This window comes from Helobdella robusta (assembly GCF_000326865.2).
Source record: "Helobdella robusta unplaced genomic scaffold HELROscaffold_20, whole genome shotgun sequence".
Classification (NCBI taxonomy): Eukaryota; Metazoa; Annelida; class Clitellata; order Rhynchobdellida; family Glossiphoniidae; genus Helobdella; species Helobdella robusta.
The window spans coordinates 1,274,612-1,287,863 of record NW_008704084.1 but is presented as its reverse complement, the minus strand read 5'-3'; the positions used below and the strand labels follow the sequence as shown (position 1 = coordinate 1,287,863).

General features: G+C 32.2%; 1 protein-coding gene across 1 annotated transcript in view; it reads right to left on the bottom strand.

The window, feature by feature from the left end:
• Window positions 1-4,404, bottom strand: part of HELRODRAFT_119046 (hypothetical protein) — a gene marked incomplete at both ends in the record, with an annotated part of 38,253 nt that extends 33,849 nt beyond the window's left edge. The window contains one exon of the mRNA XM_009017985.1: window positions 4,309-4,404. Coding sequence (XP_009016233.1) covers window positions 4,309-4,404 — 96 coding nt within the window. The remainder of the gene's footprint in view (window positions 1-4,308) is intronic.
• Window positions 4,405-13,252: the final 8,848 nt, after the last annotated feature.

Below are 13,252 nucleotides of genomic sequence, written 5' to 3'. Positions count from 1 at the left end.
TATAGGTACTATATGCGATATAGGTACTATATGCGACATGACATACAAGACATATTGTGTGTGTTTCAAAAGTGTACACTTCGATGTATGACACAGTATTTATAGAATGACATCAACAAGCATCCATAGGCAAGCATTTTTAAAACAACAAAAACAGACAAGTGCACGTCAAATAGAAAATTTTTTGAATGAATAGCTTTTAAATTTATAACATGAAACCTAACAATGAAAAAAATGAGAAAACTTGTATTGCCATGTATGTACTACAGTGTGTGTACTACAACGAACGTACAACAACATATATATGTACCATACAATGTGCAAGTAGGTGTATCACAATATTATATTCTTCCAAATTTTATTGACTTACCAGTAACTAAGAAGTTAAATAAACTTGTGCTGATTACTTAACGAATAAAAACATGGTTAAAAATCAGGAAGACTGTAATACTAATAATATGTTTCAACTATTTTTACGATTATTTTACAATTATGAAAGAACAGAAATAGAATGAGTTTATTAATAATAAAATAATAAACAAGAATGCAAAATAATTCTGCTTAGGGTTAGGGTTAGGGTCAGTAAGAATTTACATTTAGATGAATGCTGGAGTCCAGCCGGTAGTTAAAAAGCTTAAGGCTGAGGTGTGCAAATTAAAGGTCAAACCAAGCCGCCCTCTTCTGCGTATAAAATTATTTACAAAGTAATTCAATAAAATTAAATAAACTATCTTATAACCAAATTAATTTGTATAACAATCATAATTAGCCTAATAAGTTTTCAAAATCAAAATGTAATTTTTCATTATTGAATTTTTTTGATACACAGTGGCGTTTTAAGGAGAAAGCCTAGGCCATTTCAAAAAGGCGCATTTTTAAGTACTTTCACATAAAAATGCATATTTAAAACTTGACCACTACAAAAAGGTCAGATAAAATATTAACAAACAATTCTTAAAACACGCCCACAAAAAATTTTAAATGTTAATTAAAATTGAGTCGAAAAAAGGCTATCTCGTATGAGAACTCAATCAAAGTAGGAAACTATAGAGATTTAATAATGGTCTTTCGTGTAAGGGTGTCAAGGGGTAGAGTGGAAGATGAAGCATTTTAACAGGGGCGTATTTTGTAACCACTGGCGCACGGTCAGAAAGACGTGAAGATCAATACCTTGTTAGAGCGCTTGTTCTGCGTATCTTCGCCTTAACATGGCGCTCGAACACTATTTACATCCTTCATTCACTGTTTGTTTGTTTGTTTGTTTGTTTGTTTGTTTGTTTGTTTGTTTGTTTGTTTGTTTGTTTGTTTGTTTGTTTGTTTGTTTGTTTGTTTGTTTGTTTGTCTGTCTGTCTGTCTGTCTGTCTGTCTGTCTATCTGTCTGTCTGTCTGTTTGTTTGGTAGCAAAAGATTCGTTGAAATAAAATTTCTATAAAATTAAACAAAATAAAAATTTATTTGGAGAATGATTTTCTTCTGAAACATCTAAAATAGTACAATTAATCAATGCTTTTAATACAAATTAAATAATGTAATTGATTTTTAAATTTTTTAGAAATTTTATTGCGAAAATAGCAATAAAATAAAAAAAATAGATAGAATGCAGGGTATAATTTTATGCGCCTGATGTGGTGCGTGGAGAAGAGGGAAGTGTATTTCATGCAATGTGCTCCCGTTCAATGCAGATTGCTGCTTGCCAACACACATAAATAACACGAACGATCATTCTGTCTGTCAGTGTCTGCCCGTCCGTTTCTGCGTTCGTCTATGTTCGTGTGTATCTGTCTGTCTGTCTATCAGTTTGCCCATTTATGTTTGTCCCTCTTTGTGCCTGCTAGTGCAACTGTCTGTGTTTATAATGAAATATAATAAACAAAAGTGGAAAAAATGTTGCAGTGAGTAGATTCTGAACGGCAGGAAGGATTCAAGTAGGAATATGAAAGTGTTTGTGTGTTTGTATGTGTGTTTGTCTGCGTTTTTGTCTGTGTTTTGTCTATGTATGTATCTGAGTGTCCATCTGCTTGTTTATCGATGGTGTGTTTGTGTTTCTGCCCATGTCTTTGCGTTTGTGTGTGACTGTCTGGTTATGTGTCGTTTGTGTGTTTGTCTATGTACATGTTTGTTGGGTGTTGGTATGTCTTGTTGCTTATTTGCATGTGTCTGACGTAGTAGTGATTTGTTTATTTGTCCGTCTGCTTAAGCACATGAATGTGCGTACGTGTTGGATTTGAGTGAGCCGGACTTTCCATGTTCAAGTGATAGGAAAAACATTTGAGGTGGTTCTTTATAACCCAGACAGATCATGAACTGACCAAATAATTAAAGAGGTTAGCTTTTATATGAAAATAGTTGAACAAAAATAATTGATTGGAATGATGGATACCACAAACTGCTACAAGTTTACAGCACATCAGCATACAGATACACGTTGTAAGCCTACACGTTCCATACAGAAATGTACTTCAATGCAGGGTTGAAATAGGGAACAATGTCATTGAAAAAATTTGTCGAAGGAGAGTTGGGATTTTTATAAATGTTTACAAATATTATGTAACGATTATCCTATTAAAACCAGTATTTTGTAACAAAAACTTTCCAAATGTTACAACAATAAAATTCTAATCAAGACTTTATTCGAAATCTAACTTAAGCCCTATAAAAATGGCCATAGCGAACGCTCCACTCATGGGCACACCTATGGTGGGACATGTTTAATTAAAGATTTTGCGAAATACACACGGATTACAACTGTTTCGTCGAATAAGTTTTATTTAAAGCGTGCAGTTTGTCGTAGTAGGCGTGGCAAGGCCTGCATACATTTCATCGACAACTTAAATTGCGAATTGACAACAAGATCCTTCACGATAATATCTTCCTCCAACAAACACAATCAGTCTGTTTGGCATCAGGAAACTAGAAGTCTGCAAAAAACAACGAATCCAATTCTTTTCAATGACAACAACATAAACATAAACAACAACAACATAAATATAAACAACATAAATATAAACAACATAAACAACAAAAACACAAATACTAAGATAGCAACAACAACATTAACGATAATATTGCGTAAACATCAACATAACATTAACAAAATCACAAAATCATAAGCAACAACTACTTAACATAAACAAGAACAGCACAGCATCAAGTAGCCAACAACTCAGCCATAAATAACCGACTTGTGAATAGATAAATATTTGCATCCATACACACATACACACAAACACACACATACACACACACATACATATATACATACATACATGCATACATACGTATGTATGTATGTATATACGTATACATACATACATACATACATACATACATACATACATACATACATACATACATACATACATACATACATACATACATACGTACGTACGTACGTACGTACGTAGTGAATTGCAGGCTTTTATGGTTGAATTATTGATTGAAATAAATTCTGGTGGGTCATGCCCTGAAAGATGCTGGCATACGACATCAAACATATATGATACACACGTATTTGATTCCATAGATATGTTCAAAAAAATATGATACACGTGTATTTTGTATGATATGTGTGTTCAAAACATACATATTTATGATATTCGATATACCAGTACATATGAGAATATTGATGTGTACATACAGTACTTATGCGAGAGCCGTAGTACAATGCATAAAATCTAGAAGATTGACGCGCAAGTAACATGAAGTGAGGTACACATTCTTACATGAAAAATATTTTAGTATGGCAAACAAACAAAAACTTGAAAAAATGATATAGATGAAACCTATCACCTAAAATTGAAATATAAGGCAAGCATGATTTAAAATGCTTTTAAAACAAGTTAAATGAATTAGGATTTTTTTTTAATTTTTTAAATCCTGCTTTTATAAAGTTTACATTTTTACTCACTCGTAGTGAGTAATTTTGATGAACACCTCAAATTGTTGGACATCGGTTGTACGAATATAATAACACTCATAAGAAAGGATTAAAAGCATTCCTTTCCTAGGGAGCGTGTTAATAATCTGTCGAGTCATTCATGAAGAGGTCTCAAACTGGTGACAATCGATCATCACGTATTTCATTTTGAGTTTATTAATAAATTTACATAATCAATCAATCATAATTTTCATAATAATCATAATTTGTAATTATACAGCGCTTTTAAGAAAATGTAAATGGAAGATGAATTCTGTTTGAAAATCATTTTAATTTAACTCTTAACAGTAGGCTGAAGTTTCATTTGGCCAAACTAACAAACATCAGAAAGACAATAAAACAAAGAAAAAAAAACACAGAGGCGAACAAACCCTGATAAAGAAGTAGATCATGAAGAAAATATTGAATGCCAGGTCGAGCTGCTGGGTCGTGCTGTTTACCCACTTCTCACACGTTTCCACTGAGTCCCTGCGTCATAATAAATATGAGCAGCTGTGTGTGTATGTGTATGTATGTGTGTGTGTGTGTGTATGTGTGTGTGTGTTTATGTGTTTATATATGTTTATGTGTATGTTTGTGTATTTTTTTCAGTCATAAGCCAATTTGTATTCACCCAAAGATATAGCTTACTGGCAATATATAATGAAATAAAGAAGTTGAGTAATCAAAAAAAACTTGGAATCTCAAATTAAAATAGTTTTTAATAAACAAAATCATGTCTATGCATATGTGTAAATGCATCTACTTACTGTGCTGATGCATAAACGTACCTATGTATACATGTATGTATGTGCGTGCGTGTGTGAATGTAAATATGCACATGTATGTGTGTGTGTGGATACACATGTGTGTGTAGATACACATGTGTGTGTGCGTGCCTGAATGTGTGTGTATATGCATTGGCTTGTATGTTGGTTGACGCTGTAAAATATAAGATGAGGAAGGGATTGCCGGGCAGTTGTGCGTGCATGGAATGGATACGCTAAGTAAGGTGGAAGCAATATGCTGATGTGGCCTGCTCTGGTGTATTGATGTATTCTGGTGTATTGATGTGATGATGTGATGTGGTTTGATAATGTAATAATGTAGTTACGTAATGAAGTGGTGCTGTGATTTTGCAATGGTGTGATCTGTTGTGAGTGAGTGGTGATGTGGCAATGTGAATGTGCCGAGATATAATGTGATGTGAGGACATAATGTAATGAGGTGATGCTGGCTAAAGATGATCTGATGTACGTTGATGTATAATAAATAATTTTTTTTTCGATACGTTGCAACAAAGAAATATAAAACGTTGATATATTAACAATAATATATTAAAAAAGTGTAATAAATTCAATTAATTGATGTTATATAACATGTTAAAAATTGATTAAATAAAAAAAAATCGTCATGTTTCGTCATCGTCATCACCACTCTCATTAAATTGTCAGAAAATGACGTCTAACATGTCAAACTAATGTGATTAAATTGTACTATTTCCACGGTAATGAAAATAATAGCCATCTCAACATTGTTAACAACGTTGACTTTAAAATAAATATATACAGTGCAGCCAGAGATGAAGCGATCGTATGTGGCTGCGGTTAATGGAAGTAGCGAGAAAAATATTAAGATCGATGAGGTGTATATATTTACGGTCCTAAAAAATGATGGAGTTACATTCTTTGGAGAAACAGGAAGGTGTAGGTAATGTAATGTTCGTTTGTTTGCTTGTTCGCTCATTCGTTCGTTTATTTGTTCGTTCGTTCGTTTGTTCTTTTCATCCTTTGTCTAGTCAATCGTTCATTTATTTATTTGTTCATTCAATCATTAGCCTGATCTTTTTTTATTCCGCCATTAGTTGATTCTTTCATTCATTCATCTTTCACTCATTCTTTTGTTCATTCACATTTTTTCCATTCGTCCATTCAACTCCACAATAACTGGAGCTGATGATGTATGTTTGCGGTGATTAACTGACATTAAGTGACATTATTGATTTTCTACTGAGCTACTTTAACCTCTCACTCGCAATTTCGTTTATTATTGCGAATGTTTATGGCCATGGGACTACGCACTGAAATCTATTATATTTATATATTTGTTTGTTTTATTCATTCATTCATTCATTCCCGATTTGTTTGTTTCATTTCGACACAATTAAGATCATAATGTGTGGCGTTATTGTTTTATAACGAAATTTTTTTTAATTTAAGAACTTTCATTAAATTTGATGTTAAGATCAAGTTTAGGGTTTAAATTTTCTATTTTAAAATTTTTTTTTCATAAATTATTAATTCAATATTTTTCCATTTTACATTCCAAACAGGTGGAAGCCGGTAAGTGGGTGGTAGGTACTGAATGACAGTGTTTCCTTTGGATGATGTTTTGGATGAAAAATGATCATTAATGTGAAAGGGACATAACTTTTTATAGAACCTTAAAAATTTCTAACAAAAGTTATAGTAAATTTTTATTTTTCAAAATATGTTTTCTCTGGTTTCCAAATTATTAAAAAACGGTTCTTTTGATCACTACTGTGTATGTAAATGTTACAACTAAATATATCCATTTAATAAATAATAATCATTTAAAATAAAAACAAGCAAGAAACAACAGCAGTCTACAAATAATGTTCATATTGCCCATTTAGCCACTAAGAGTTTTCATGAACTCTGCTGGATAGAATACTCAATTATTCATGATGACAAATGTAGGCCTGCCCTTAGACAGATAATTACCAACAAACGAATCATTTAAATTTTTGGCAGGTTATTAACAAATAATTTTTTCACTATATATTCTTTCAATACTTTTTGTTCGCAGTTTAAACAAGTTTGCTTGTTAACATGACGATATACTTGAAACTTAAGTTTTTTAATTTCTAACCCCTATCAATTTATTTAATTGCTTATCTCACTCATTCATTTACACATTATCTAGTTTGTTCACCCATTTACTTGCCCACTTTTCCTATCAATGATGGTGATGACGACTACGATGATGACGACGACGACGATGATGATATGACGTGCTTTAGTGCATACATCCTTGGGTCACAGCTGCAACATTCGTTCAACTTTTAAAATTCAGATAGTCGAATGCGTTTTGGTCTAGTTAGCAGCAGTTGATAAAAATAGAACACTAAATTCATCAACACTTTTTTATTCCAAAACAGCTACAACACCATTGACGCCCTCACGAAACTACCAAAAACAAACAACCACTCCAACGGAACTTCACATCGTCAAATAATTCTTCCACATCATGTACCTCTAAATAATGTTTTCATCAAATTCCCCGACACAGCCATTTTTAAATAACATAGAACAATAAATTTTTTGCTGAAAAATTCTTATTTCTCAAGCTTAATGTATTTACATCTGAATTTTTTCAAATATTGAAAAATTTTGTGAAAAATTTTTTGATGAAATATAAAAAATCGTACAAACATAACAGGCAGATTTGTGTTGCACTGATAAGAACAAATAACAGTTCAATTGAAAGTTAACGATTAAATCACAAATCAACTTTTTAAAGCACGTCATCACTAAAAAATGCATCCCAACTTGTTGACAAACTGATTTTTCAAATTGTTCATTTGGCTGTATGTCAGATTTAAGTTGAATGCACGAGGGTGTATGCAATGGTGTGTTGTACGAATGAATTGTATGTTGCACGAATGAATTGTATGTTGCACGAATGAATTGTTTGTTGCACGAATGAATTGTATGTTGCACGAATGAATTGTATGTTGCACGAATGAATTGTATGCTGCACGAATGAATTGTATGTTGCACGAATGAATTGTATGTTGTACGAATGAATTGTATGTTGTACGAATGAATTGTATGTTGTACAAATGAATTGTATGTTGTACGAATGAATTGTATGTTGTACGAATGAATTGTATGTTGCGCGAATGAATTGTATCTTGTACAAATAAATTGTCGGTTGCACGAATGAATTGTATGTTGCACCAATAAATTGTATGTTTCGCGTACAAACACTTAACTACATCTTGCATGGACCAACCGATCTTCCCAAAGCAACAACTACCGTGTATAAACTGCAAAACAAACATGCATCTCTTTGACGTTCACATTTCTCCAAACAAAAATAGGAATTTTATTTGGGAATGAAATGTTAGTGAAGCTTTCAAAAATTTTCAGTTAAAACAACTCTATTGCCCACAATATTTTTCAGAGTGGCCAAATAAAAATTATCATTAGAAATTTATTTAAATTCAATACTTGACGCTTCAGTTGTTTGCTGGCTCGCTTTATAAATGACATCATCAATATTGCTATCGCGAGAAAAATTCTAATTTGAAAAAAAGAGCAAATAATTTATGAAAGCATGATATTTTGAATCTACAAAAATAGGAAATGAGATTTTATCAGCAGGGATATTGTCAAGTTATTTCATTGGATATTTTCAATAAAATCTCATAATTATACATGTGTGTGCGCGCGCTTATGAATGTGTAGTGTATGCTTATGAATGTGTATGAGTGAGTGTATATTAATCAAATGTGTATTCTAAAAATTGTCTGAATGCCCAAAAGACAGTATTTAAGAACAAATTTCAATTAATGAATATCTAAATCAAACTGCTAACATAGTGTGAATTGGCAATGTAAGTTTATTGACGGCCATTTAAAAGAATAAAAATCGTGAAAATATTTTTAAACCAATTTCTTACTTTACGTTTTTACTTTCTTGAAATAAAAATACTTTACAGAAGTTGTAACCTATCTAGCTTCACCGACATGTGATCTAGTTTATCTTTTCACTGCGAACAACTAAAATGACGGAAGCGTGGAATAGTTTCCAAATGGCAGTCGTTTAAAAAGCTATTCCGTTAAAATTAAAAAGAATGACATGTAAATTCTTTTAAAATTTTCTCTTAAGCAGCATAACATTTGTTTATTTATAATTTTATTTTGTAACAATATTAAATTGGAATTTTTAGCAAACACAATAACAAAATTAGTAATAGTTAACAAGCAAAATCAATATAAGTAAATTAACAAGCAAGGGAAGCAGCAGAAGTAGAAGCAGTTAAATTAACACTGCAACAGATGTAGCAGCAGTTGTATTAACCACTACTGCAGATGTAGTATCAGTATCAGCTGCAAAGTTATTAGTAGAAGTAGCTTTAAAAAAATAACAGCAATGACGCTGGAGTGGTAATAGCAGCAGCGTTAGTAACAGCATTAACAACTGACAGCAGTGTCAGGTTAAAAAAGGCGAAGTCATTTGGCTAGCTAACAAGAGCAATTGGAAGCGACACGACGAAAAGGTTTAGGGGATACATTTGCATCGAGGTATTTTGAATGAGTACTTGTAAGAGAACTAACTGGCGGTTTGTTAACAGCTAACAAAATATTTCATTTTCATTAGTTGGGTAACGTGAAACGACAGTTTTGACAGTTCAGTCCCACAGATTTTTATTTCATTTTAAACCAAAATTATTGAACATTTTAAACTTTCGTCTGTTCAAAACAAAAATAATTTCTAATAACCGAAACACATTTTTTCAGTTGTATAGAAATGACAGCCACAAATAAAATGCAAGTCGTTTCAATAAGCAATATTGCTTTTTTCAAATGCAAATTCACTCGGAATTGCTATTCAAATTAGCTCTCAGTTTCAGCAACATATCTATTCAGCAGGTCGAAATGTAAATTTTTAGAAAACAAGCAGAAAATAAATGTTGAGAATGCTTGAGCACCACAACACATACACCCACCTGTCATTTTAATTGATTTTTCAAAAGACATTCTTGCTTTTATTCTTCTTCTTCTTGTTGTTCTACATCAGCATTGAACAATGCAAAAATGTGCACATCTATTTACTGTTCACGTGCTTTCATTTCTATACGGTGCATGCATTTTTTTAAAATTATCGTTGTTCTGGGCGTGTTCAAACAAGGGACAAACTTTGTCTGGACTGAGCGAGCATGCATTAAAAATGATGTACGTTTGTGAGAATATGTGTGGTTCCGTGTAGATTTTGTTTGACTTTACGCTGAAGTGATGCAAGCTCGTGTGTGAATGTATGTCAATAAGTGCGGTTTTGCACGGAAACATGTGAAATTATTTGAATTTGTATCGTACGCCCATGTTTAAGAATTAAGTGATATCATGTATATAAATACATGCAAGCTTGTGTGGAGTAAAAGAATATTATATTGATCAATTCTTCATCCTGTTATGTTAAATATTTCGATCGCAATATTTTGAGAGTGGTTTTGGAAAATCTCAAAAAACTTGATCTGTTACTCTCATTAATGAGTCGTTGCTCGTTAGTGTAAATTGGCTGTTACGTTATCAAAAGTTTATTTGTTTCTAGTGTTTTCATAGTACAAAGTAACATCAGTGAATTTAAAAGACACTTCTGAGTTTCTGTCACCTATCTCGTTTCTTGCCGTTTGTTCTATCTTAAACTTAAATCCATCCACCGTGCGTCACGAACGTGTGCTGTTATACACTGCATGCATTGTAACATTCATCGAACAGAGCAACGTATTAAGGATTGTTGCACGGTGGTGCCTCTATTCATCTGCATAACAATATAAGATGTCTAAAACGTAAACACGGCGCGCGTATAAAATGAAAACGCAATGAATGCATTCGTAATAAAAATTTGGAAGCACGCAAGATGCCCACTGGGAGGAAGTTTATGTTGAATGGAAACAATGCACAAGGATTTATGATGGCCGGAGTGTTTATGGATTCCATGAACTCGCTTCCATTTCTTGCGCAATTAATTATGTAACTTGCACATCGTCCCAGTAACAGTTCTTAACCAACATGTGCATAGAATAGAAACTTAAGAAGGACAGCGTATAAAAACTTATCTTGAACATTTTGGAAGGATTTTTATAATTCTCTAAAATAAACTTTACGGTATACGTACTGAGGTTAACAAACAGACAAACAAACAAACAAACAAACAGACAGACAGAAAGACAAACAAATAAACAAACAAATAAATACATTTACACAAAAGAGACAATGATGTAATTTAATATGGTGTTATATAAAAGTAAGTTGAATGCAGAATGGGACGGCGATGAAACTACATTTCATGTGGAGGCAAATAAAGTGGAAGACCCTCCAAACGAGCCCGTCAAACGTGATGGTCGATGTCGGTTAAATAAATGCATGTGAACATATTGGGTGTCGTGAACATCAAACAAATTGCCGAACGCTGGTTTCATGTTTCGCTCCATCGTAAAAATTCGCAATAAATTTCTTTTATGTGACAGGCAGAAATTTTGTTGAAATTTTATGTATTTTATATTATAAGTGGTTTTATTTATTTTGATTTTGCAATTTTAAATGTTTCGCTTACTGTTCAGAACTGATGAGAATTGTTATTTAATTAATTAATTATATTTTAAGTGATTTTATTTATTTTGATTTTGCAATTTTAAATGTTTCACCCTACTGCTAAGGACTGATAAGAATTGTTCATCTGTCAATATTACCCATCTTCAAACTGTTCAAACCAACATATTTTTGTGAAATGCTATTGAGATATTGATAAACTTGAAATATTGATGGAAAAATTTGAAATGTTTGTAAAATTTTCCACGCAGACATGTTATTTCTCACGTAATAAAAATGACCAGCCATCGTTGCGCCTAAAATGTTTGCTCAAGATATCGCATATTTACAAAATGTCGCGTGTTTACGAAATATTGTGTATCTACAGTGGATGTAAAAAAATGTTTAACTGAAGTTAACAATTCTTATTCGATGGAAGAAAAACAAAAAATTCCATAGAAAAAAAGAAAACTGTGAGGTAAGTAGGCGAGCTTTTGATTGCATTCCAAGGTGGAGGAGTCTCCATGAAGAGCAAGCAAGAAATTGACACGACCAGCACTTACGCGTCGAGTGCATCTCTCTTATCAATAACCACATTATTATCATTCATCTTCAGCATCGATATTGTCTTTATCATCGTCATAATCATCAACATCACAACTCCCTTCATCATTCAATTAATTTTTTATTCATTTCATACTAACAACAGTTGGTTAACTCCTGAAAAATTAAATTTCTCTATTTTTTGTTCTGACGAACGCAGAGTCGCTTTTAAATCATCGTTCGTTCACCCAGTTGCAATAACACTGCTTGCAACACAGATTGTGCTAGCGCAAAACACGACGTGTTATGTATTTGTATCTGCAATGCAAGTATAGCATGCTACGATACATAGAGTACAAGCTCGAAGATTGTCTTTAAGATTTGGTTTGAGTCAGATTAATTAATTAATTTATTAATTAATTTATTAATTCGTTTATTTATAATTATGCATGCACATAACATATGTTCTTATATTTGTATTGTTATTTCATTTATTCATATTCTATACGCCAAAAATATTTAAAAATGGATTTTAAAAGAATAATTTTTTGAAGACCAATGAAATATAACCTGCAATCTATGTGATAATCACAACCACACATCTACAAAGATAAGACGTATATGTTATAAAAGGTCGCATGAATAGGTTTGTTTGTGTGGTTTGTTGTTGTTGTTGGTTGGTTTGTGTGGTTTGTTGCTGTTGTTGGTTGGTTGGTTGGTTGGTTGGTTGGTTGGTTGGTTGGTTGGTTGGTTGGTGGGTTGGTTGGTTGATTGGTTGGTTGTTTGGTTGGTTGGATGGTTGGTTGTTTGGTTAGTTGGTTGGTTGGTATCAAGCAAGTATCGTAAAACATTGTATAATTAGAATTATGAATCCTACAATGGGGTCATTCTCCGTCAACTTGAACGATTTAAAAAAAAGTCCACGCCCGACCATCTCCGATTTTTTTAAAATTTGAACAGTAAGTACCTCAATGTATTTCATCGACAAAATAAAATTTTTATAAAAAAATTTCAATTATTTTTCAAGTTATGAAGATTTTTGTGACAGCATCCTCAAATTTTTGAGCGATTTTTTTCAAAACTTGTACCTACGTAGAACGCTATATCTCTTGAACTAGCCAACATATCTTGATGAAATTTTTTGTGCATATCAGTGAAACAATGTAATAACAAAAAAAATAAATGTTATTGTCTCGAATCAAAGGATATTTTGAACAAAAAATCTAGAAAAAAATGAATTTTTTGAAAATTTCACCGATTTCAAAACAGCGTAGCTCAAAATCTATCGCAAAATAAATAAATATTTTTTGTTATTTTAGAAGTACCTTATAGTCACAAATAAATCACAAAATTTCGTTAAAATCTGTATTGAATTTTTTGAGCTATCGGAGCTCAAAATGTCAAAAAAATGAAAAACTTCTTTTGTTTGGCGCCATTTTTAACTATGAAGAACC